The following is a 25053-nucleotide window of genomic DNA, read 5'->3' as shown; positions in this document are numbered from 1 at the left end:
ACACTAATGAAAATGTCCAATAATTGACTGCACTTCTATTTTTGCCTTTACATACAAGTCGCATCCGAAACATGAGCTTGGCTGAGTTGGATTGACATTCTCTCTCAGCCTTGCCTCTATGGCAGCCTTCAGTGTCAATTCCGGTTCAGGGACAGTGACTTGATCCAATGTATCAGTTGAACCACCTGGTCCGTCATCATCAGTCCCGAAATCTTCATTTTCCGCATCCTGAAACGATATCAGTTTATAAATGTTAGAATTTTTATTTTGTCTTGTTTTGAAAACAACCCAAGCATACCAACATGCACACCTGGCCCAGTATGATGGTGTTAGGCCAACACTGCTGAACATCTGAAAATACGTCTTTTTTGTTATAGCCAATACTTTATTAAGATTGGCAATTGCTTTTTGTGCTAATTCCAACAAACATGGTCCTTATAGTTTCAAAACACACAACTTTATTGTCTTGAGACATGAAAAGTTACCTCAAGTGGAAGGGATCCATGTTTCATCAAAAGACCTGAAATCCACAGCTGTTCAGGAGACTTGTTCCTCTCAGAAGATAAAGGATGGTTGTCCCAAGTGCATTGAAAGAGGTCAAGGTGCGCGTTGATCCTGGGAACCATAACGTAGTGTAGGCAGATGAGATCCACGTCACTGTCAGGATCCAGAGCACCAATGTCTTCCAGATGGCGGAAGGCTGTATAGTAATTTCCGGTCACAATGCACCATAAATCTCTCCACAGACGTTCGATTCGCTGATTATGCACACTTTTTCCCGTGATGTGGCTCCTTCGTTCTGTGTAGGAGAGGAGGAGGAAAGGAGGACAGAGAAAAAGAAAAAGAATCAGGTCAACCGCTAATCTCCAACATGGAACTAATTCTGTAAGCATTTGATCATTGTCTCACATTGTTGGTGTAGTTCAATTAGATTAGTTAATATTTTCAGAAACTCTTAAGTTTACATACGTTTTTGATAAAATGTTCCTCTGAAGCCAACCAAACAAAAATTTATAAAACTGGAAATGTGTAATTCACCTTCTTGAAAGTCAAGCCTATAATCAGGGCCTCTTCCTGTGATCAATAATCAAAGCATTCACCCTAATTCATGCAACTAAATACTAGCTAATCTACAAGCTAACCCACTGACATGGGGAGGCATTTTAAACTTGCAGATTTGACAGATTCACATGTTGGAGGCCCAAATGCAGTATGATAAATTATGGCATTAATTTATCAAAATATAAAGTAAAATAATTTGAAATATAGACCAATTTGCTAAAAAATGTAGCCCTACCTGGTCCTCTGTCTGGGTGTTCCAACATGTACCGTGCTACATCCATGTTTTCACCACCTTTTCAATAGATTGAAAACTTTAGAAACATGTGTCCCAGATATCATATTCAAGTTTAGTAAATAAGACAAAAAGCCTGGATGTCCATGTTTGCGTTGTGTACTCAATTCATAGCATACCTTTGTCAGTCCGAGTTCTAATTGGCAAACCATGTTCCTGGACGGCTCTCAAAAAGGCACTGAAAACAGTAGAAGCCTTGTTGTCTGTGCTCGCTTTAAGAAACATTATCTTTCTACTATAACCATCGATTCCTCCATGGATAACAACACGCCACCTAAGGGTTATAAGAGGGAAAGACCATGGTCATTATCAACGAAAATCTTAACTGTCTGGAGGATGAAATTGATAATTATGCAGGCTCATTCCATCATGTTAAAACACAGAATTATACCACAAAAGGGTAGCGGGGGTGGGGCAAACATTGTGTATAGCATATAACAAATTAGGACAATTAATAGAATGTTATTTAAGCACATAACAAATACACATCCATTTGAAAACACTTCTCGATTGGGTCTTTGCTGTGGCATTATCAGTCCCATAGATGCAAATTATAATCTGTGGTAGCCATTGCAACAGATTATATTTACTTAAAGGACAACTCCGCCCTAAATCACTTCTAGGCTGTGTTTCTTACTTGTTTTGTTCCCAAATTACTGTCCATAGGATGTATTATGCAGAAATGCTCCAGTTGTCCGATTTCCCCAGCAGAACTCAGCAGCCCTCAGGGCATAGAGTGGAGCCCATAAGCCTATTGCTTTTACACCAGAAAAGTACATTTCTTTTTTCATGAGTGTGTTACTAGTTATCATTACAAACACATCCATGCCCTTTTTGTTGTATGCGATACCCAAGGCATGGATGTGTTTGTAATGACAACTAGTAACACATTCATGAAAAATAAAATCAATTTTGACTGCAAGAAATGGTGTAAAAGCAATAGGCTTATGGGCTCCACTCTATTCTCTAAGAGCTGCTGAGTTCTGCTGGGGAAATCGGACAACAGGGACATTTCTATAATTTACAATCTGCAAGATCAGAATGGGTAATAAAGGCGCCTCCTCTTCTTGCCTATTGACCTATTGACCTTTTATACAAATACACCCACAATGCTGTTTATGGAAGACTGACTGTTAGTTACCACATAATACATCATTTGTTAATTATTCAACTATAGACCAAAAAAGCAAGACATGTAAGTGAAGACAGTCAAAACACACCCAAGAACCTGGTAAACAATGCAAATAATGGACGACGACACAGCTTACCGGATCAATTTGTGGTTCCCATCTATATGCCAAAGAGAGAGGGGAGCACAAACTTTATATGCCCGTCTTGGGATGATCTGTTCCTTCAGTCCACGAACAATAGTCCCCAAAGGATCTACTGCTCTCAGGCCATCCATAACTCTTAACCGTTGTACCCTGTATAATACAATTAGTATAGAATTTAACAGTAATATGTCATTTTTCTGTAACACCGTTTGCTTGCTTCCTTATATACAGTATATATAAATATAATAATTGATCTACAAGAATACCATATCTGTAGCCGTCTCCTTTTGGTCCTGAATCCTGACAGTCTATTGTTAAAACAATCAAAAACAAAGCTCCACTCCTGACCCTTTTTTTTAAGTAGCTGTGTGTGTGTGTCTCATATATATATATATATATATATATATATATATATATATATATATATATATATATATATATGTGTGTGTGTGTGTGTGTGTGTGTGTGTGTGTGTGTGTGTGTGTGTGTGTGTGTGTATATATATATATATATATACATACACACACACACACACACACACACACACACACACTGTTTTGGCTGTATAATAACCTAGACTACTCGCTACTGTTTGTAAACTACTAATATTGCATCAATATCCCCTTGTCATTGGTGCATAATAAAAACTCAATATAAAGAAATAATAATGGCCTATGTTACAATCAACGATGTCAATTTACATTTCATTAACAGCTTATTTGTGTGTATGCGTATCAATAATTATCACCTGATGCCTTTGGACATTAAATAGCCTTGCACGACCTTGTATCCTGTATTTGGACAGTCGACATGAAAGTCTGCTATCTCCCTTCTTAAATCCTCGTCAGTAATATCTGTGTAAGTGTCGCTTATTTTTAAGCCATAATCTGTCATACGCCTGCGGACGGTTCTGACACTCACGTCCAACAGACGGGCAATTTCTGGAACACTGAAATTACTCTCTATTAAGTATCTTAGTTGCTCTTCTGGTATGTGGAATGCCTGTCTGCCACGTTCAGTTGTGTAAAATGTCACACATCTGAACTTGTTGTCATTCTCATTCAATCTCTCGAGGACCTCGTTTAACTTTCTAAATATCTCTTCAGCATTTTGGAGGTCAGGAAAGCCTGCCAACAACTGTATGACATTATCCACAATGTCCATGGCTTGGTCATTGCTGTCCATATCCAGTGTTGCTGCCTGATCAATCAATTGTCGTCCGATTGATTCCAGTACATCCGCCACTATATCCAAGCATTCCTGGGCAGGAACAATTTCTGGACTGCAATGAGGGAGGGGACAAAAGATAAAGACATGGATTAACTAACTAAATAACTAGCCCAGTCCGGTACTCATTATTCTCAATTAATTTATATAGCTAAATGATTGTTATCTTCCATCTGAGTTACTTATCTTAAAGGATGTATTCTAACGTCATAGTGAAAAGTGTATTCACTTCTGAATTCTAACAATTTAGGGGGAGGGGGAAGAAATGAAATTGGTACATCAGTGTAGTGCTTCTCAATCTCTGTCTTTTGAAGGACGATCAAAATGATGTAGCTACAGTCAGGGTCGGAAATATTTGGACAGTGACACAATTTTCATAATTTTGGCCCTGTACGCTACCACAATGGATTTGAAATGAAACACTCGAGATGCAATTGAAGTGCAGAATTTCAGCTTTAATTTGAGGGTATTTACAACAAAATTGAAAGAAGGGTTTAGGAATTGCAACAATTTTCAAACATAATCCCCTCATTTTAAAGGACCTTAAGTAATTGGACAAATGAATATAATCATAAACAAAATGTTCATTCTTAATACTTTGTTGAAAAGCCTTTGCAGGCGATGACTGCCTGAAGTCTAGAACCCATTGACATCACCAAACGCTGGGTTTCCTCCTTTTTGATGCTTTCCCAGGCCTTGACTGCAGCTGTCTTCAGTTGTTGTTTGTTTGCAGGTCTTTCTGCCTTAAGACGGAAGACATCAGCAGTTGATGACCGCAGGATCATTGCCATGGTAAAGAAGAACCCCTTCACAACATCTACTGAGGTGAGACAGACTCTCCAGGAAGTAGGCGTACCATTATCCAAGTCTACCATAAAGAGAAGACTTCACGAGAGCAAATACAGAGGGTTCACCACAAGGTGCAAACCTTTCATAAGCCTCAAGAATAGAAAGGCTAGATTAGAGTTTGCCAAAACACATCTAAAAAAGCCAGCCCAGTTCCCATCATTCTGGTACAGGTTGATCTTAGTTTCATCTGTCCAAAGAATGCTGTTCCAGAACTGGGCTGGCATTTTTAGATGTGTTTAGGCAAACTCTAATCTAGCCTTTCTATTCTTGAGGCTTATGAAAGGTTTGCACCTTGTGGTGAACCCTCTGTATTTGCTCTCGTGAAGTCTTCTCTTTATGGTAGACTTGGATAATGGTACGCCTACTTCCTGGAGAGTCTGTCTCACCTCAGTAGATGTTGTGAAGGGGTTCTTCTTTACCATGGCAATGATCCTGCGGTCATCAACTGCTGATGTCTTCCGTCTTAAGGCAGAAAGACCTGCAAACAAACAACAACTGAAGACAGCTGCAGTCAAGGCCTGGGAAAGCATCAAAAAGGAGGAAACCCAGCGTTTGGTGATGTCCATGGGTTCTAGACTTCAGGCAGTCATCGCCTGCAAAGGCTTTTCAACAAAGTATTAAGAATGAACATTTTGTTTATGATTATATTCATTTGTCCAATTACTTAAGGTCCTTTAAAATGAGGGGATTATGTTTGAAAACAATATTGCAACAAAAAATTGTTGCAATTCCTAAACCCTTCTTTCAATTTTGTTGTAAATACCCTCAAATTAAAGCTGAAATTCTGCACTTCAATTGCATCTCGAGTGTTTCATTTCAAATCCATTGTGGTAGCGTACAGGGCCAAAATTATGAAAATTGTGTCACTGTCCAAATATTTCCGACCCTGACTGTACTTTGCATACCTAGGCCACTAGGTATTAGCATAGCATAGCACTAGTGGTTCTGAGGGATATTTATTAGCACAGGCAAACAAAACAGCTGTGCTTTCATCATCCAGGCGATAAACAAGGTCCAACAAACATTATTTTCTGGCCGTGTTGCATTTCACGATCAATAGTATTATAGCCGGTGTCATGCTGACATGCTGGTTTGGGGTTGTTGTTTACAGACAATTGAAATTTACCAAAAGTTCTCTGAAAACTGGCTTGCTTTCCTTAATGCATTTTGAATCAATATTTTGTATCTCAGATGTCTTACCTGCTTGCCATATCATTCACCAAGGTTCACCTCTGCCTGGCCCCGTAGTTTTAGTGGATCTTTGTCTCAGAAGAGGACTGGACTTTAGCCCCTTAGATTTGACTCTTGAACTCTGTCTTGACGTCTGATTGTCCTTGGATGTTTAGCGCCATCTACTGTTCTGGAGTATGTTTATTTTTCTTCTCCACTTGTTGATTTATTTTTTGACCACTTGATCAATTTGATCTAATTATTGTTGCTTCCATTGGTTCACTCTTACATTCATAAAAATAAAAATGTATTTAATTCAGTAATTTAACCGCCTGAACCTGAAATGAGCCCATTCTAGGTAGGCCTAAATCATTCCAAAAAATGCATACAAGCTCACAACAATATTTTAACACATATTTTAGTGAGAAGATTTGGTGTAGAGTGAAAAAGAAAGAGACCATGTATAGATCTATAACGAAGGAAGTAGGGTTACCAGATCCAAACTGTTCATCTGAGGGACAGAAGTGCCGCTTGTGTGGTACATTACGACTTAGTACTTAAGTTGCTATGGTTCAGGGGAATAGCTGGGTGGGCCAGGGTAGGCCTGGGCCACGCAATAAATGGTCTAATGGGCATAATAACCGAGATAAACCACTTCACCTTCAACATTTCACTGCCGTGTTTTCCTTTCCATTTACTGGGTGTTTATGCACACTTAGCCTATACTCACCTGGATCAAGGTGCATCATCAGGACATAAAAAAATGTTTTATTTTCATCATCAATTGGTTTATTACTTTCACTGGTGGCAGTGTGTGACCTCAGATATATAGAGCACAACATATTTAATTTAGTTTGATAACTACACTACTGTAGTGCAATAGTCTAGTTTTAAAAGTAAATGAACACAAGCCGTTTTCTGGTGTTGACGTCATAGAGTAATGCATTGATATAGTGACATCAGTTAATACAAACAGCCAGAGGACATACGTTACTCAATCAATGGTTCTCCACCACATCGATCAACATACTTATAGTGGCGTTGCATACTCATATCATATAATATAATACAGTAAACCAATACTTTATAGCAGGGGTAGGCAATCTTAGGCACGGGTGCCAACGTTGGCACAGGGGAGGATGATCAGTGGCACCCTGGCATAAGTGTGTGAGAGAAGTTTTTTTTTTCTTTTCAATTTAAATATTCAAAAAAGGGGTTTAGTCAAGTTAAATTAAGCCCCCTCACATCTATGCACAAATTACATCCTGCACATAATTCTATATCCATTCAAACTCCTAACTCTGACTGGGGAGGGAGTCTGGGAGATAAGTGGGTTATTGATCCGAGTTTAATGATCATTACATCATGATAAAGAAGAAGAAAAACAGTTATGTACAGTATATGGACAATCAAACTTAATGTTGACATGGCACACTGACTATCAAGAAATTAAAACATGGCACTCATGTCAAAAAGGTTGCCATCCCCTGGCCTATACATTCAACCGCAACTTTAAGTAGGCAAGTATAGAGAAAACATTTTTATAGCGTGAAGTTGAACAGAGATGGCCAACAGTGTAGTGTGGAGTTGGAACGGTGGGCATTGGTCTGCAGGGTAGCTTGGGTTTGAGCGATGGCAGCCAGCAGAGTAACGTAGAGTTGAACGTGATGTGGGCATCAGGTGTAGAGTGGGAAGGACTGGCGGTTGGTGCCGACTCCTGTGGGGAAGGTGGTGCTCATCTGTTGGCTACAACAATCCTCCCTGGTCATCTGGAAGGCAAGCCTACGAAACTGATGACATCAAAGGGCCACAATGAATTATTACACAATAGGGGTAGGCACCCTTACATACGAGTGCCAACATTGGCACAGGGGAGGGTGATCATTGGCACACTGACATAAGTGTGAGTGTGTTTTTTTTTCTTTGAAAATTAAATATTCTAAAAAAGGTTAGTCAGTTAAATTAAGTCTTCTCACATCTATATATACAAATTACATCCTGCACATCATTCTACATTCACTAGGCAAAGAAACACACCTTTATGGAAGTTTAAGGGTTTTTATTGAATAAATGGAATGGAATGGAACGGAGGGGTGGAGGGTTCCGGGGGAGGGTCGCCGACCCTGGAGTCTCTGGGGTGGAGGTCGTTAGCGTGATCAGCACGGTGCTCGAGGTTGGTAATAGGAGTCATCAGCACAGCACGTTTAGGCTGTTACCCCCAAAAAGTTAGCACGATCGGTAACTAAATTAGTGAATTATGTGCAATTCTGAGGTCCTGGAGGTTAGTGCGGATGTACCTCTGATAGGCCTGGGACCATCTACCTAGCATTTGTACAGTGTGGTCCTGGAGGCCTCGGCTAGCGGCAGTCGAAGCGGCGCCGATACGAAACTAATGGCCTGAGAAATTCTCTGCGGAGAATCCGGATCGGGTGAGGATTTGGCGGAGGTGGTGTAGGAACCAGCTGCGGGTGGCTACAGTTCCATGCTCGTTAATGAAAAGTGGGTCTGATGGTAGGGCGTTTTGGGAAAGTCTGGTGTGGACGTAGTTAGCCAGAGGTTTGAAAGGGCTGACTGGGGAATTGAGACGGAACAGATAGATGGGTGTTAGGCGGTACTGGGACGATTTGCTCCGTTTGATGGTGAAGACTAGTGTGTCGTTGTCGTGGACTGCTAGGTCGGAAAGGCAGGGGGAGATGGAGGAATCGAAATGGGTATTGGCTGTGGTGAATTCGGAGCATCTGAGGAAGCCATAGAAGCCTATCAGATCAGAAACATGGATTCGAGAGTGAAGTTGGTGAAGGGGTTGGCGTAGCCGGATCTAATAGTGTGGATAGAAGTGGTGAGAATATCTAAGGTGAGGGGTAAACGCCTGGGAGGAAGGCACGGTTCGCTGCACTGCAGTCCTTTGAGTATGAGGGCGATTTGGGGGTGCTGAGTGAATGGATGGGGTGAACCGGTGATGAGTTTAGTGAAAAATATGATTCCACAGAGGTAAGCTCTGATTGTGGAAGAGCGTATGGAACGGGCGGAGTGACAGTGACTAATGTAAGCTGAAAGTGTGATGAGGTCTAGGGAGGGAAAGTGAATGTCGTGAGTGTGGTGGAAATACTTATAACTTCTCCAGGCTGTCCAGTAGGAGGACAGGGTGGAGTCTGCTACACCTTGGAGGGCAGACTGCTGGGACTGGAGGATGAGGTGGTGCAGAGGATGGGCTATGGAAAGATGATGTCCAAAAATGGAGGAACCGGGACAGGATGCGGGTCTGAGTGTGGAGCCAGTGTCTTGAACTTCTGAAACAGAAAAGGGGAAAGTGCATCAGCAATAGCATTGTGGTGACCTGGGATGTGGGCAGCTCTGATTATGAATTGGTGGGTAACGGAAAGACATGTGAGGCGGCGCAGGAGTGACATGATGGGAGAGATGAGGAACGGCCTTTGTTTATGATGTGGACGACGGACAGGTTATCGGAATGGATGAGGATGCTGTGGCTGGTCCATTGTGAACCCCACAGGGCTGCAGAGATTACAATGGGGTAGAGCTCGTACAGGGTGGAAGATTGTGTGTGGTCCGGGTCGAGCTGGTGGAAACCGTCTGGCCAGGGGGACGAAAACCATCGTCCTGCGTAGTAGCTTCTGAATCCTGCGGAGGGGGCGGCATCGGTGTAGAGTTGTATGTCCTCTGGGGAGGAAATGAAATCGTTATAGAAAAAAGTGATTCCGTTCCAGTTTGTGAGGAGGAGATGCCAAAGGCGGAGTTCCATCTGGCACTGAGGGTCAAAAGTGACCTGGTGGTGGAGGGAAGGGACAGAGGTAGAGAGGTGTAGGAGATTGGAGATAAACAAACAGCCTTGGGGAACGATACGCATGGCGTAGTTGAGGTGGCTGAGCAGGGACAGGAGCTGCTGTTTGCTGCACTGAAGGATGCCCAGGTAATTGGAGAGGAGCAGGGTGATCCGGTCGAGTTTTTCGGGGGGTAGGGAGGCTTGGAAGGTGATAGTGTCCAGGGTGATGCCGAGGAATTCAATAGCAGTGAATGGACCTTCCGTTTTTTCCAGGGCGAGGGGGACGCCTAGTGCATTGAAGACGGAGGTCAGTGTGGTGAGGCAGGAGGGGTGACTACTAGGAAGTCATCCAGCAGGTGGGTGACGTAGGGGAGTTTGTAGTTGTTAACCAATATCCAGCAGAGGGCTTCGGCAAGGGTGTCAAATAATTTGGGGCTACTCTTACACCCAAATGTTAGCCGGACAGCAAAGTAGAAGGCGTCCTGCCAGAAAACCCCAAAAAGAGGCCAGCTGTCTGGGTGGAGTGGGAGGACCTTAAAGGCTGCAGTGGCATCTGCTTTCGCGAGCCACGCGCCTTTGCCGGCTAGCCGGATCAGATTAATGGCGCCATCTACTGTGGAATATTGCATTGAATAATGTTGACTGGGGATGAGGCTGTTAATGCTTGGTGTGGAAGTGCCGTGGGGGTAGGAAAGGTCGACTACGATTCTCTTTTTCCCTGAATATTTCATTGTGGCAATGCCGACGGGACTGATGCGGAAGGTGGGGAAGGGTGGGGTGGAAAAAGGGCCGATTATGAATCCATTGGCCACTTCCTTGGCCAGCAGGGTGGTGACCGTGTCGGGGTCGGTGGTGGCGGACTGGAGGTTGCGGCAGAGGTGGGTGTCGGTGGGGAGGGTGACAGGCCAGGGTGAAAACCGAAATTGAGGCCTCCTAGGAGGAAGCAGACGGTTGCTGAGTCTGGGTGGTTTGACAGTTCGGAAGCCAAGACGGGAATATTAATGGGAGTGGAGAGGTGCTTGGAATGTCAGCTAGGGCCGGAGGGTTTGGTGGGGTGTTGGGGGCAGGAAGCCAAATAACGTCACGGTAGATTCCGAATGCCAGGCAGAACTCCGCTACGGTGAGAACGGATGAGCATGTTGGCCCGGCGCTGCGGAGCTGTATCGATATATCGCCGCAGTCCACAAAGCGGGGTTCGTTATTGCTGGAGGGGTGAAGGAGTGAGCTTAGGTCGATGGCGTTAACTAGGAGGAGCTGGTTGCGGAGAGATGCAGAGATGGTTTGGGGGTTCCTGGATAGCGCGTTGCGTGGTGGGTCCACGGGTCGAGCTGTGGAGAGGGAAAAGGGAGGATGGGGGGAGGAGTTATTGAGAGGTGGACATGGACAGGAAAGCAAAGAGGGTGGTAGTGAGGTGAAGCCACCGCAGTTAGTGGCAGCGGTGTTTGGCTGGGTGGCATGCCCTGGAGTAGAAGATAAATTGAAAACAGGCGGAGCCTGGGGTGTGCTGGTGCCAGGTGTGGCCACGGCAGCGCTTGGTTCTTGAGATAAAGTGACAGAGGAAGACAGAGGTGGATGTAGGGATGGGTGAGGGGGAGGGGGGATGAAAGTGCAGCCTGCGGGACAAGGGATGATAAAACAGACAAGAAAGACATTAGAGGGTGGGTGGCAGGCACAGAATTAGCAGTAGTAGTCATAGATAGGGAGGATATAGCTGCAGGCTGACTGGCGGTTTCGAGGAGCCAGCGTCCCCGAAACCGCTCGCTCCCCCGACCGGAGCCACCGAAGCACCCGGCCTATGGTAAATGAAATTGTTTTGACATCATTTAGAAAGGCACACACATGTCTCTATCAGGTCCCAGTTAACAGTGCATGTCAGAGCACAAAAAAACCCATGTCAAAGATCATTGAGGAAGACCCTCATTTACAATGATGCCGAGATTAGACACATAAATAACATAGGAACAACAAGAGAAACGATAATGTTGACAACAGTAAAAACATTTGCATGTTGACAGCAATCAGTTAAAACGGTTGCATACAGGTAATGCACGGTTATTATATAAATTCCTAAAATGGCCAATAGATGCTAGGGTATTCAGTTTAAGCTCTTGTTGCAAGAGGTTCCAAGAATCGGGTGCACCAATGCTAAAGGCAGTCTTTTACCGAACTGGCAAAAGGAACCAGAAGGACTAGCCAATCGCTGGAGTGAGTTAGAATGTGACTAGGTTTTTGACGTAGCATGGTAATTTTCCAATCAGGGCTTTATAAATAAATAGGCGCCAATGACTATTGCGCCTCTCAGAGAAGACCAGCCCACCTTATCACACAGGGCACAGTGATGAGTGTCGTAGCTGTCACCAGTAATAAACCAGCTGCTCCACCACTCCTGTCAGAGGATACAGGAAAACACAAATGCATACATTTATATATTTTCTATTTGTGGTAAACGTGTGCCACTGAATGATTCAAGTGTTACTCACGGAATCGGATTATAAAACATATTACAGTAAGCAGTGATACATAACACACTGTATACAAGGACCCAACAGGCTATGGTCTAGCTTACCAAAGAGGTAAACATGTATTTTTGTTTGTTTGTAATTACTTACAAATTATCATCATCTACAAATAATTGTAGTAGTGGAGTAAAAAGTTCAATATTTGCCTCTGAGGTGTGAAGTAGAAGTACAGTATTGAATTCAAGTACAGTAAAAGTACCTAAAATGCAGTACTTGAGTAAATGTACTTAAATAGTTACGTTCAACTACTGCTAATCATGTAATATACAAAAATATCATTTTGATATGACAGCTCTAAGACAGGTAGCTTTACAAACAAACAGACACACGTTTTACTGTGTACTGTACACCAGGGGTTCTCAAACATGGTTGTCTCAGGGCACCTCTGTAAATAATGTCTTCATCCATGGCACCCCATCATTTTTACATTGTTACTTTGTAATATCTGTTTCAATTATGACAGATTTAAAATAACTTTATACTTGACGGTTAACCACTTGAACCCCAGTATCCCCATTCTGGGAGCTGGGGGGAACATTCGCCAAAAATAGCAGATCTCACTGTGAGCTTGTGGATCGGCTATTGTTGGCGAAGAGCACACACCAAGTACAGTGCAAGTACTAAGTATAGAGGGTCTAAAAGCAGCTTTCACCACACCCATTTTGGAAGCGTTGTTCAGTCAGTTAGGGGGGTCCGTGACCGCCGCCAAGGGGTCCGCCATAACCCCGGGCCGATTAGGTTACGGCGGAGTTTTATTTGACGACAATAGCAGATCTACAAGCTCACAACGATCTTGTAGCTGATGATGTTATGTTTAAAGTGCTCATATGGCCCATACTCACTTATTTTGGGCTTGTTTCCTATAGACCTGGTTGCTTGTTTCTCTCACAGAATCTGGCAAAAAAAACTAGCAAGCTAACGTTATTAATCCAAGTGTTAACACAATTACACACACAAATGTCAACGAAACCTTTTGACTACTTAGAACTGCATTTGGACTGAATGTTTGAGGGGGAAGAACATATATATATATATATATATATGGGGAAGAAGGTTTTGTGGCTAATTTAAGGAGGGCTAACGTTAGCTCCCTTGCAGCTGTATGCTGCAATTCATTTACGTTAAAGTTATTATTTAACATTAACACAAACTTACCACAGAGGTCTTTTTCGGATAAGAAATGTGGTTCCACTTCCAGTCCAACACACATACGAAGCAAGTAAAATGTCCGGAGATGTTTACTAATTTGGAAGAACAACAATGTGTACATACAAACGCACTACATTCCCAAAGCTGGCGTACACCGTACCTGGCGTAACGGCGGATCTCAGATGCCTGCAGAAAGATTTTGACCACAATGCATTGCGCAAATAAAAAAACAACTTTCATCACAGTTTGACTTTATATTCTAATAGTGTAGTATTCAAATTGCAGATAATATGATTACCTCTTGTTTCCCTAACTTCCTAACTATTTTAGTTATGATACAAATACATAGGTAATATTATTATTATTATTATTAATATTATTATTTTTGGCTCACTGGCACCATCTACTGGAGGAAAAGGGCAATAATGGACAAACTGTCACACGCACGCGCAGGCGAAACTGTGTGTCGCGCAAAAAAAATCACACGTGAATGCTCAGATACACACACACACGCACGCACACTCGCTCGTGTAAGAAAACGGTAGACGTTCATGCATGCGTACTTGAGGAAATCGGTGTGCTACGTGGCACTAATCGAGCCCCATAGTGTGTGTGTGTGTGTGCGCCGCGCTTGCACGTACACGTGCGCACGTGCACATTCAACTCAGTCCGAGCTGTCTTAATGCTGTCTTTAGCCTCTTTCAAAGAGTTTACTGTGCTGACGATCAGCAAAGCAGAAAGAAAGAGGAAGACAATGAATGACAATAAGGGAGGGAGTAATATTATGTGTAAGAAGTGCTGTGAATGTACTTGTATTATATTATATAGATGTTGTATATATCTTGTCTTTTCTGAGAATTTCCCAAACGGTTTACTAGGAAATATGGTACTAACTTTTCTGGGTTTTAAATATGAAGGGGTAAATAATCTGCATACTGACACCTCATGGTACATTTTTCTCGTCATCCCTCTGAGATTTTTCTTTTTTGGAATGTAGAGGTATTGCAAGGCTGAACTGCCAAATAAAATATGAAGGGGGCTAAACAACAGGCTTGTCTTGTCTCTCTGTGGAGAGGATAGTATTTGGTGATATTATTAGTGTTGACAGAGGCTTTAGGCACTGAATATGATATTTTGATCCAAGCACAAATAGTTGAACCAAACCCATTTTTTTAGCACTGCAAATAAGTAGTCCCACTCAAACCTATCAAAAGTCTTTTCAGCATCTAGATAAATAATAACTCCAGGATGCATGGTTAGGTAGTCTGTGTATAAAATGTAAAATAGGCGTAGCACATTAAAGTAGGACTACCTCCCTGGTATAAAGCCTGAATCAAGATCTATTACCCTTATCAAACAACGTCAGACTGATAAAAACCAGTATGCGCGCGCAGGCCGGCACCAAATGAACCCTAACGCTCATAAGATGCAATGGAAAAGTGGTCACTGCACTTACGTGTAAAAATGCATCCCATCAAACTTTCAGATGCTGTTTTTCTCCCAGTATGGAGGAAGAATGCTTAGGATTTTTACTGTGATCGCTCTTGAAATATATAATCTTTTCTGTTTCTGTTCATAATTTACGATAATAATGTATAATAATTTATTAAAGCAGTTGTCCCCCAAACCCCTCCTCCAGTGGCTGTCATTAGAACGGATGGAATGCTCTATCTATGATCACAGCACCAGAGCCTGCTGGGCTGCAAAAGCCTAATTTATGCTCCGTCCCGCGAAGGTGACGAGCGCAGAGAACGGCCGAGAATAGCAGACCTCCAAGCTCAAAACGGTCGCATCCGTGACACGGTTGTGAGCTTGTTTGTCAGCTATTCTCGGCGCGTAATACTGTTGTGTGATGAAATATATGTCTAGGGCGCAACTCACTAGCCAACACACAACACAAGAGGAGGTTGAATGAAACAACAGGTTTGGGGATCTGTTGGGAGTTGATGACATGAAACACCTGTGAGTCACCTGTGAGTCCAGTCTCAATGTTTGTAAACAAATAATTGGTCTATACTAGTGGTAATAACAGTCTCCAGATGATGAGAGAGGGCCTTATCTGGTATGAGCAGCATAGCAGTCTAATTGGGCGGTAGGAGCAACACTCCAGGGGGGGTCTTTATCCTTTTTAACAGTACAGAAATTATGGCCTTTGTGAACATCTGGGATAGCTTCTCGTTAGAAAAGATTTCATCATATCAGTTTAAGAATAAAGATAGGTTTTGAGGAAAATACTGCCTAAAATGCAATGGGGAACCAATCTGGCCCCAGGGCCTTCCGTGTGTGTGTGTGTGTGTGTGTGTGTGTGTGTGTGTGTGTGTGTGTGTGTGTGTGTGTGTGTGTGTGTGTGTGTGTGTGTGTGTGTGTGTGTGTGTGTGTGTGTGTGTGTGTGTGTGTGTGTGTGTCACGGGCGCCCAACTCACTCTATAAGTACGGCAGCACAAAGAGAGACTCACTCACCCGCGAGCAAATATTTTTTAATTATTTCTTTAATTAATGAATTCTTATTTTGCCCTCAAAATATTAAGTCGGGTGTCTTTGCGTGATTTAACGGCGGTCATCCCTATGATCCCCGGGTTCTATGTTCCCCACTAGGGTTAGGGGTAGGTTTAGGTTTAGGGTTAGGTAAGCGGGGAACATAGAACCCGGGGAACATAGAACTTAGAATAGATGTAGACCTATTTGACAGTGCAGAAACATAATTGCCTTGATGTATATAACATTAGCGAGTGTCAACGAGCATCAGCTGGACACAGACTCATACACCTGACCTCCCCTCTGCAGTGCTCTAAACTGATAGTGACTGGAGTCTGTCCCATTTCTCTCCAAAAGCCCTTGAATGTGATGGAATATGATTAAAGGTTACTGTGATTATGGTAAGCTTACATTTCATATCACACACACCATACCTGTAGGGTTTTTTTTTCGCGGGGGGGGGGGGCTGCTGTCAATGGTAGAGTGCGAGAGACGGTGCTCTCGTTGGCTCCATTGGCTAGGCGCCAGTGATTGCCTGTGTGCGTGTGTGTGTGTGTGTGTGTGTGTGTGTGTGTGTGTGTGTGTGTGTGTGTGTGTGTGTGTGTGTGTGTGTGTGTGTGTGTGTGTGTGTGTGTGTGTGTGTGTGTGTGTGTGTGTGTGTGTGTGTGTGTGTGTGTGCGCATGTGCTCAAAGTGATGGATGTGACGATGGGAGTCTGGCATTTTTAGAAAATAACCGTCTTCTTGCATCACCTCTGCTCTCTCTCTCTCTCTCTCTCTCTCTCTCTTTGCATATCTGTACCTTTATTTTTTTCTTCACCCCCTACTTTACTGTGTTGTCACACAGTGTACCTGGCAGGCAGAGACAGGTGGGGAAGGGGGGCAGTCCTGCTCGACACCAATCCGCCAATCAGTGATGGGGGAGAGAGAGAGAGAGAGAGGGAGACCCCCAAATAGCCATAGTCTCTGGATGCAGCCAGACAACAAGATACAAGGATTTTGAATGTTTTTTCCCCAAAATTGGCATGATCATATTTTTAATTTAATTGGTGTATGTATATATATATATATACAGTACATTTTTCCCCCTCTCCTTTGCAATTTGCCCCCCCCCGGCAGCCCCCACTTTGAAAGCCTGTGGAATAAATGGAATTATTGATAGCGTATCTGTGCTCCTCGACCCAATCTTCACGCTGCAACAACATCAGCTGCTACACAGTCTGTTCTGTCACATTCATGTGTGAGTGTGTGTCATGTGCGCAAACACAGGCACACATGTGTGCAGGGACTTCCATAGACATGCGCACACACTCACACACATTCAGGTCAAGAACACGCAGATGAATCGACCTCTCTGATATGCGACACTCACACTTAAGCTTTGTTCTCACAACACCTGACTGTGCGTGCGTGCGTGCGTGTGTGTGTGTGTGTGTGTGTGTGTGTGTGTGTGTGTGTGTGTGAGTGAGTGTGTCTGTCTGTCCGTCCGTGCGTCCGTATAGTTGCTGTGTTCTGAAGGTCACATGGTGTCTTTGAGGAATACATTCAAGTCCACTGTTTTGTTCTTTCTTTTCTTTACAATGGAAACAAAGACTCTTGACGCTCAGAACAAAGAAGCTGGACGTCTGTACAGAAGAGAGGGAGGGGAGAGAGATAGAGAGAGAGAGAGAGAGAGAAAAAAAATATGGTACTAGTAGCATGAGAGAAACTGCAATCGGGGCGGTGGGGTCTGTAGCAGTGTGAGCAGGTGGCACAAATAGCTGAGGATAATGAGCAATATGAGCAGAGGATGATGGTTCAAATCTCTCTTATCCTCTCCCTGAGTTCTGACCCCATGGGGGCACAAAGCGTAACGGAAGGAATGGCACTCGTCATCTGCTGCCCCCTGAGAGAGAGAGAGAGAGAGAGAGAGAGAGGGAGACAGACAGACTCGTTCCTAGAGAGATGGAGGGGGGGGGGGGTAGTTGGCGGGCCAGGTTGAGGTTAAGGAGAGACCTTGAGGTGGAACGGGCTAAATTGGGAGGCCGATGAGGTGATGTATACCGAACCCCATATGGCAGGAAGGATTCATCGGAAAGTGAAATTGGACACTACCTTGAACATATGTGACCCTGTACGTGGCTGTGCGTGTATACGCGTGCGTGTGTGTGTGTGTAGAGGGGTGCTTTTCTACTACAAATATTTATATCAAACACACACACACACACACACACACACACACACACACACACACACACACTGATAACTAACTGATTAATGCAGAGGTGTTGACAGGTTGCTGATATAGTAACTGATATTGCTGATGACGTCCGGTATGAAAATCAACTCGCAGAGACTTGAAACTTGCTTGAGTTATGTAATCCATCCAACACAAACAAATTCATTGAGGTCAAGATTGTGTTACCATTGCGTTCTAATGCATTTTAAAGCGCAAATTGATTTGAAAACAGTCCCCAGAGAAAATATTGATTTACGAATGACATTCAAACGCCCGTGACTAACCACACTGATGTTTTGCAATCTCTCTCTCTCTCTTTCTGTCTCTCTCTTTACAGGCATTTTCTGTTCAAGACATCGTCGGGGACCACTCCCCTCTTCAGTAGCTCGTCGCCCGGTTACCCCCTGACCTCTGGAACGGTGTACTCCCCACCCCCTCGCCTCCTGCCCAGGAACACCTTCTCCCGCTCCGCCTTCAAGCTGAAGAAGCCGTCCAAGTACTGCAGCTGGAAGTGTGCCGCCGTAACGGCCATCTCTGCTGCCGCCCTGCTGGCCATCCTACTGTCCTACTTCATAGGTAGGGGGCAGGGTTAAGCACGCAAACACACATTACACTGAGGATGTTACGGTAGTAACAGTGGTGTAAAGTAACTAAGTACATTTACTCAAGCACTGTGCTTAAGTACAATTTTGAGGTACTTTTACTTTACTGGAGTATTTCCAATTTTGCATTACTTCTACTCCACTACTCTCAGAGGCAAATATTGTAAAAACACTTTATAAACACTTTAGTTACTTTGTAGATATAGATTATTACATTATAAAACATATACATTAACCACTTTAGCCCTATTTTATAACTAGGCTATTTGAAAATAGCCGATCTACAAGCTCACAACGCGTCACATCGAGACACGTTGTGAGCTTGTAGATCTGCTATTTTCAAACATTTTAGTACTTTTACTTTTGGTTCTTTAAGTACATTTTGATACCAATACTTGTGTACTTTTACTCAAGTAAAATGTATTATGGACTTTTACTTGTAACAGAGTAGTACTTCTACATTGCTGTATTGATACTTTTACTTAAGTAAAACATTTGAGTACTTTTTCCACCACTGGGTAGTAAGCTCACACACACACACACACACACACACACACACACACACACACACACACACACACACACACACACACACACACACACACACACACAGCATATAGCATGTCAGTTGATTGTATTTAGTCTTGTCCTAGTGTGCACTTGAGTGTGCACTTGAGCATTGCGTTGTTTATCAAAGGAAATCTCATTGAGTAAAATAAGTGTGGTGGTCTGCGGCGCCAGTCCACATGAAAATGAATTTTATTTGATTTAATATATGGTATTCCATTAATAACCATTACGTATCTGTAGAACAGCTGCCCTCAGTCCGATCTCACGCTGCTATTCCCACATGCCTTACAATACTCATGTACTCAATACCAACACAGCATATTTCCCATCTGTGCGTGTTGTAAAGTGAGTGAGCGAGAAAAAAAAGTGAGTAGGACACAGAAATATACCATATTTTACTTACCGCACCATCTCCTTCATTTATGTAATTTCATTGATTTTATGTTGTTTGTTGTTTAAGTCCTAATTGTAATTGTGCTTTGGCAACACATGTCAAATGTCATGCCAATAAAGCCAATTGAATTGAGTGAATGGCTGAAACGATGAGATTGCCAATCATCCAAGTCGAATTTAACATGGAAACGCGTTCTCAATCAGCAGCAACAGAGAGAGAGAGAGAGAGAGAGAGTGAGAGCGAGAGAGTGTATGTGTGATTGTGTACAGGCTGACAAGAAGCATGATTTAAAATAGTTTTTTGATCCTTACGTTTATTTTACCACTCCTTCAAAACTGCAGACATTTGTCGGATCCTGGGACTACCTTTACATTTTTTATACAATGTTCAAAAATAGGTCAAAAAGTGACCGATTTGCCAGATTGTTAATTTAAATGTGACCGAGTCCCAGAGCTATGGTGGAGGGGGAGGTTACAGATGGTGATACTGGGGACAGTGAGTGAACAGGGGCATATGTGACATGTTAACAGGGATTTGGAGATGGAAGAAACCAATGAAATTAATTTCCAGGTAAGCTACAGCGATTTGCAGTTGCACAAAATATAGTCTTAAGAATAGAGAAAGAAACAAAGGAAGAAGTCCCATAACAGGACAACAATATCCCCATTGTGCAAGTATAAAGATCAGTGAAGATATTTATCGTGAAAACTGAAAAGTCACTACTATAGAGCCCTGAGGCACTCCCCTCAACAACGTACAGGGTTTAAGTGGGTGAATGTACTCTGCAGCTCCACCATCATGTCTTCAGATTAATCTGAAACTGTGATCGTGGCTGAGTTGTAAAAAAGAAAATATAACCGAGAAAGTCAACATTATTTTTTGTTCTGGTGGATGTTAAAATATCATCCACCCAATCCGTCCAAAATGTTCTCCATGCTGTTGAAATCTCCAAATTCTAGTCTCCCGCCGCGCCATATCAGAAGTTTCTGACTGATCTGATATCAGTCATCTGCAGTCCCATTCGACAAGTAGATAAACACAGACAGACAGCCAGCCAGACAGACATAATCGATGCACGCGCACACACACACACACACACACACACACACACACACACACACACACACACACACACACACACACACACACACACACACACACACACACACACACACACACACACACACACACACACACACACACACACACACACACACACACAGAGGAATGAAGGCCCACACTGCAGGACAGCAAAGGCTGTTCGGGGAGTTAACAGACCCAGCAGGGAAGTGCAGGGCTGTTCACTGATCTGGGGCCAGCATGTGACAGATGTAGTCAAAGGAATGGCAGGTACTTACAGGAAAATGCTTACAGAGCACCTGAGGAACCCAGGATGTAACGAGAGTAAGGCAGAGACTGACGGAGTCTGACAACTATCTGCTAGGGAGAGAGAGAGAGAGAGAGAGATGGAGCGAGGGAGATAGAGAGAGAGGTGGGAGAGAGAGAGAGAGAGAGAGAGAGAGAGAGAGAGAGAGAGAGAGAGAGAGAGAGAGAGAGAGAGAGAGAGAGAGAGAGAGAGAGAGAGAGAGAGAGAGAGAGAGAGAGAGAGAGAGAGAGAGAGCGAGAGCGAATGCAGGTGAGTGGGTGTATGTGAGGGGGGGTATTGATTTGATTTCCTCCTCAACTTCAATTGTGTGTGCGTGCGCATGTGTGTGTGTGTGTGTGTGTGCGTGCGCGTGTGCGAGAGAGCGTGTGCGTGTGTGTCCTAGAGGAAGCAGATGTGTCACTGTGACTCTGTATTGACCTCTCCCCCCCCAGAGACCAGAGTCAACAGATGGGGAATCTGAGGAAACTATGGCATCAGCAGTAAAAACAACCTGTCAACACCTCTGCATTAATTATTCATATAAGACGCCTTCATATATATATATATATATATATATATATATATATATATATATATATATATATATATATATATATATATATATATATATATATATATATATATATATATATATATATATATATATATATATATATATATATACTGAGTTGCATCGAAGGTGAGTCTATGGACTCCTGGTGTCGTCACCACACCTCATTATGTTTTGCATAACACACAGACGCAGATCGTCGCTGTCGGACAGAGACGTTATTTTCAGGAAATGAAAAAAATAACCTGGTTCCAATGGATAAAATGTGGTTATTATTTAACCACAAGCTCTTGTTATTACTTTGCATTAGTTAAATATTTATAAAAATCCACCACAGACAGATTTAACCATGTTCAACCTGGTAGATCTGCTATTTTGGCTACTTTTGCACATTGTCATATACAATAAAGTATATAAGTAAGGCTTAAGTGGTTAAAGGACGACCAATAATTTATGAAAAGAGATACAAGGTTTCCGCCCGAAAGCGAAGACATGGAATCGTTTATTTCACTATTCATTTGTGTTACATTCACTGTGGGTTACATGGTGGGTTACATTCACTCATGTGCTATTATTCACTCTGCCCGTGGCCCTATGCAGCTCAGACTTGCCAAAAATGCTAATAATCAGCTTAAATTTGGGGAAATGGAGAAATCAGCTTCCTTAGTCAGACCCTGCCTATGCCAAGGTTCAATGCCCATGTGCAATTTCACATTGACTGGATTGAGGAGAAATGTTCATGCTGGCAGACATAACAGAGTTTTGTCAATTTTCATAGTAGGCTATGTACATTTATATATCATCATTGCTGTCGGGTGGAAACCTTGTAGCTATATCCCCAAAAAGTTTTTAGTATTAAATGTGTGTGTATATATTATCCACCGTGTGTGAGTATTCTCGCTTGTATTTTGAAGTGTTCATTCTGTGTGTGTGTGTGTGTGTGTGTGTGTGTGTGTGTGTGTGTGTGTGTGTGTGTGTGTGTGTGTGTGTGTGTGTGTGTGTGTGTGTGTGTGTGTGTGTGTGTGTGTGTGTGTGTGTGTGTGTGTGTGCACCTGCATGTGTGCATATCCCTATGGAGTGCCCTTGAGAGCAATATGTGTGTCCTCCAAAGCGGATCAAGGCCCCTAGCCTTGGGCACTCAGACAGACCCATCCTCTGTGGAGCATTACACACACACACACACACACACACACACACACATCGAGCTGACAAAACATAGGAGGGGGGAAACGCTTTACAGACACCAAGGTGCTCTAAATATTTCCTGATGCATTGCGCGTGTTCTGGGTGTGGGCACAGCCATCGTTTGGTGGCAAGGACCTCTTAGCTGTTGAATGGCTGATGAATAGCTGAGCTAGCTGTGAATGTACTTAATATTCTTTCTTTCTTTCATTGTCCATCACCATCTTCATTTACAAGGTCTCACTCTCGCTAGAGCACTGGTGCTACAGTTTATGTTCACAAGTGTTTTTCATTGGATTTCCTCTTGTGTGTTTAGTCTCAGTGTTGCCTCGCAAGCAATCACAGCCATCAATATAGTCTGTAAATTTGAAAGCATTCGCTTTATAGTTATACATACTGTTTACTCGTTTAGTACAATGAAATCATTTGGTTTGGAATGCAATCCTAACCGTGGGCCCTAATAAAATGAATGCATGCAATGTTACACGCTAGCTAGTTATTCATTCATATCATTATAGTCTGTGGATAGCAGTGAGAGGTAAATGTAATGTAAAAGTCAACATGGGGTGCTTTCATGGCAAAGTCCCTTCTCATGGCAAAGAGAGATTTTAGCCTATGGCTAAGGGAACGTCACATAATTTTAATTGCGCTTGCACCAAGTTTAGCCCTGAGGTTACTGCCCTACTCTGGAGCATGGTTAAAACAGACTTTTCAGTGTTAAATGAAGAGAATGAAAACTGAAATCGGTTTATAAGTATGAAAATAATGCATAAATATCAAGTCAGATTTAGTCATCCCAGACACCACAGGGGAGAAAATTGTCAAACTCACTTATTATCAGCTGATAGGATATCATATAAAATCTTTCACACTGCATGTATTTCATGCAATAACACTGTGATGTTATAAGATCAACGATCTCGCTCGAAGTCTGAATGAAATTAAATTAACCACCAAATCAAGTTGAAAGCTGTTACCAAGTTACTAAACTCTGACTTTAGGAAAGACATGAAGAGGCTGCATCTGTCAGGCAGCTTTGATGTCATTACAATGGAGAATCTTGGGATATGTGATATGTGGCATCGCTAGATTGAGCTGAAGGTCTGACCCTCCAATCAGAAATGACAGAAGCAATTCAGAGGCAAAATTATTGTTTTGCTCTATGTCCACCAGCTGCAAATTCGGAAGAGTCTGATTGGTTAGGCTATTATGCCTCAATCTGTGGATAAGAGGCTTTGGCGTCTTGGGAAGGTGGATGTGGCATAATATAAATCACAGGTAGACAAATAAAACAGGGAGAATGTGAGGGAAATGGTCAGGGGATCTTAGTATAATCTCACATTTCAGTCCAATTCACTTTTTAAACAATTATTTTACTGATTTTCCTTTCAGACCCCAAATTAGATATCGCTCAATTTTTCAAATATTCACTTCCAATTTGAAGCTCAGATTATACCCCGGGCCCTGTGAAGGTATCTTAGTATAATCTGAGATTCAATTCGAATTCACTTCTCAAGTCTATCTTACTGATTTTCGTTTCAGAACCTAAATAAAACATTGCTTGTTTCTGTCTGCTTCTGTGATGTATGTCCTGTAATGTACTTTGTGTAATGTATTGTGTATGTCCTGCCTGTATCTTGAACGGTGACGTCATGGACACAAAGCAAATTTCGGTGAAAGCTGACAATAAAGTTGTATCGTATCGTATCGCTTCATTTTTTCAATTTTCTATCCCACCAAAAAATCAGGAAAATGCTCCATTTTTCTGATATTCTGCTTAGTGTGGAGGCCAAAATCGTCCCTCCAAAAACCTGTTAGGAGTACGTTTCAGGCAATTTAGAGTTGATTGGTAATTTTCGTTTCGGTAAAATGTATTTTACCGAAACAAACGTTTTTTTTTTTTTTTAAAGATATTTTTGGGGCTTTTTTTGCCTTTATTGATAGATGACAGTAGACTGACAGGAAATGGGGAGAGATATGGGGGGGTGACACGCAGCAAAGGTCGTCGGGATCGGGAGTCGAACCCGCGACACGCTGTCAGGCTGGCATTGCAGCCTAGGGTGCCTGGACCGCCACGCTGCGGCCGAGGCCACCGAAACGAAAGTTAAATCCGAAAAAATCACTAAGTGTGGAGGCCATGAGTTCAAATCCCATTGATGTCTTTCCTATGATTCTTTCCTTTGCAGACTGGCTTCCAGAAGATCAAGTGAAAACTACCAGGAAGGCTATATTTGTCATCCAACTGTTAGCTCAATGGGTTGAGACGCAGTATACATGAAAAAAACGTTTTTTTGGGTAGGCTAGAAAATTGGAAAAATGGCAAAGACATTCTTTGATTTTTATTCTGGGATGA

The 25053-nt window shown here is 42.7% G+C and overlaps 1 protein-coding gene across 1 annotated transcript in view; it reads left to right on the top strand.

The window, feature by feature from the left end:
- Positions 1 to 25053, top strand: part of tenm2a (teneurin transmembrane protein 2a) — a gene marked incomplete at both ends in the record, with an annotated part of 272638 nt that overhangs the window by 177055 nt on the left and 70530 nt on the right. Inside the window, one exon of the mRNA XM_084041921.1 lies at positions 18353 to 18591. Within this exon, the coding sequence (XP_083898047.1) occupies positions 18353 to 18591 (239 nt within the window). The remainder of the gene's footprint in view (positions 1 to 18352; positions 18592 to 25053) is intronic.

The sequence above is a fragment of the Gymnoscopelus microlampas genome, assembly GCF_963454915.1.
Source record: "Gymnoscopelus microlampas genome assembly, chromosome: 18".
NCBI lineage: Eukaryota > Metazoa > Chordata > Actinopteri > Myctophiformes > Myctophidae > Gymnoscopelus > Gymnoscopelus microlampas.
This window is presented reverse-complemented; position numbering and strand designations above follow the sequence as displayed.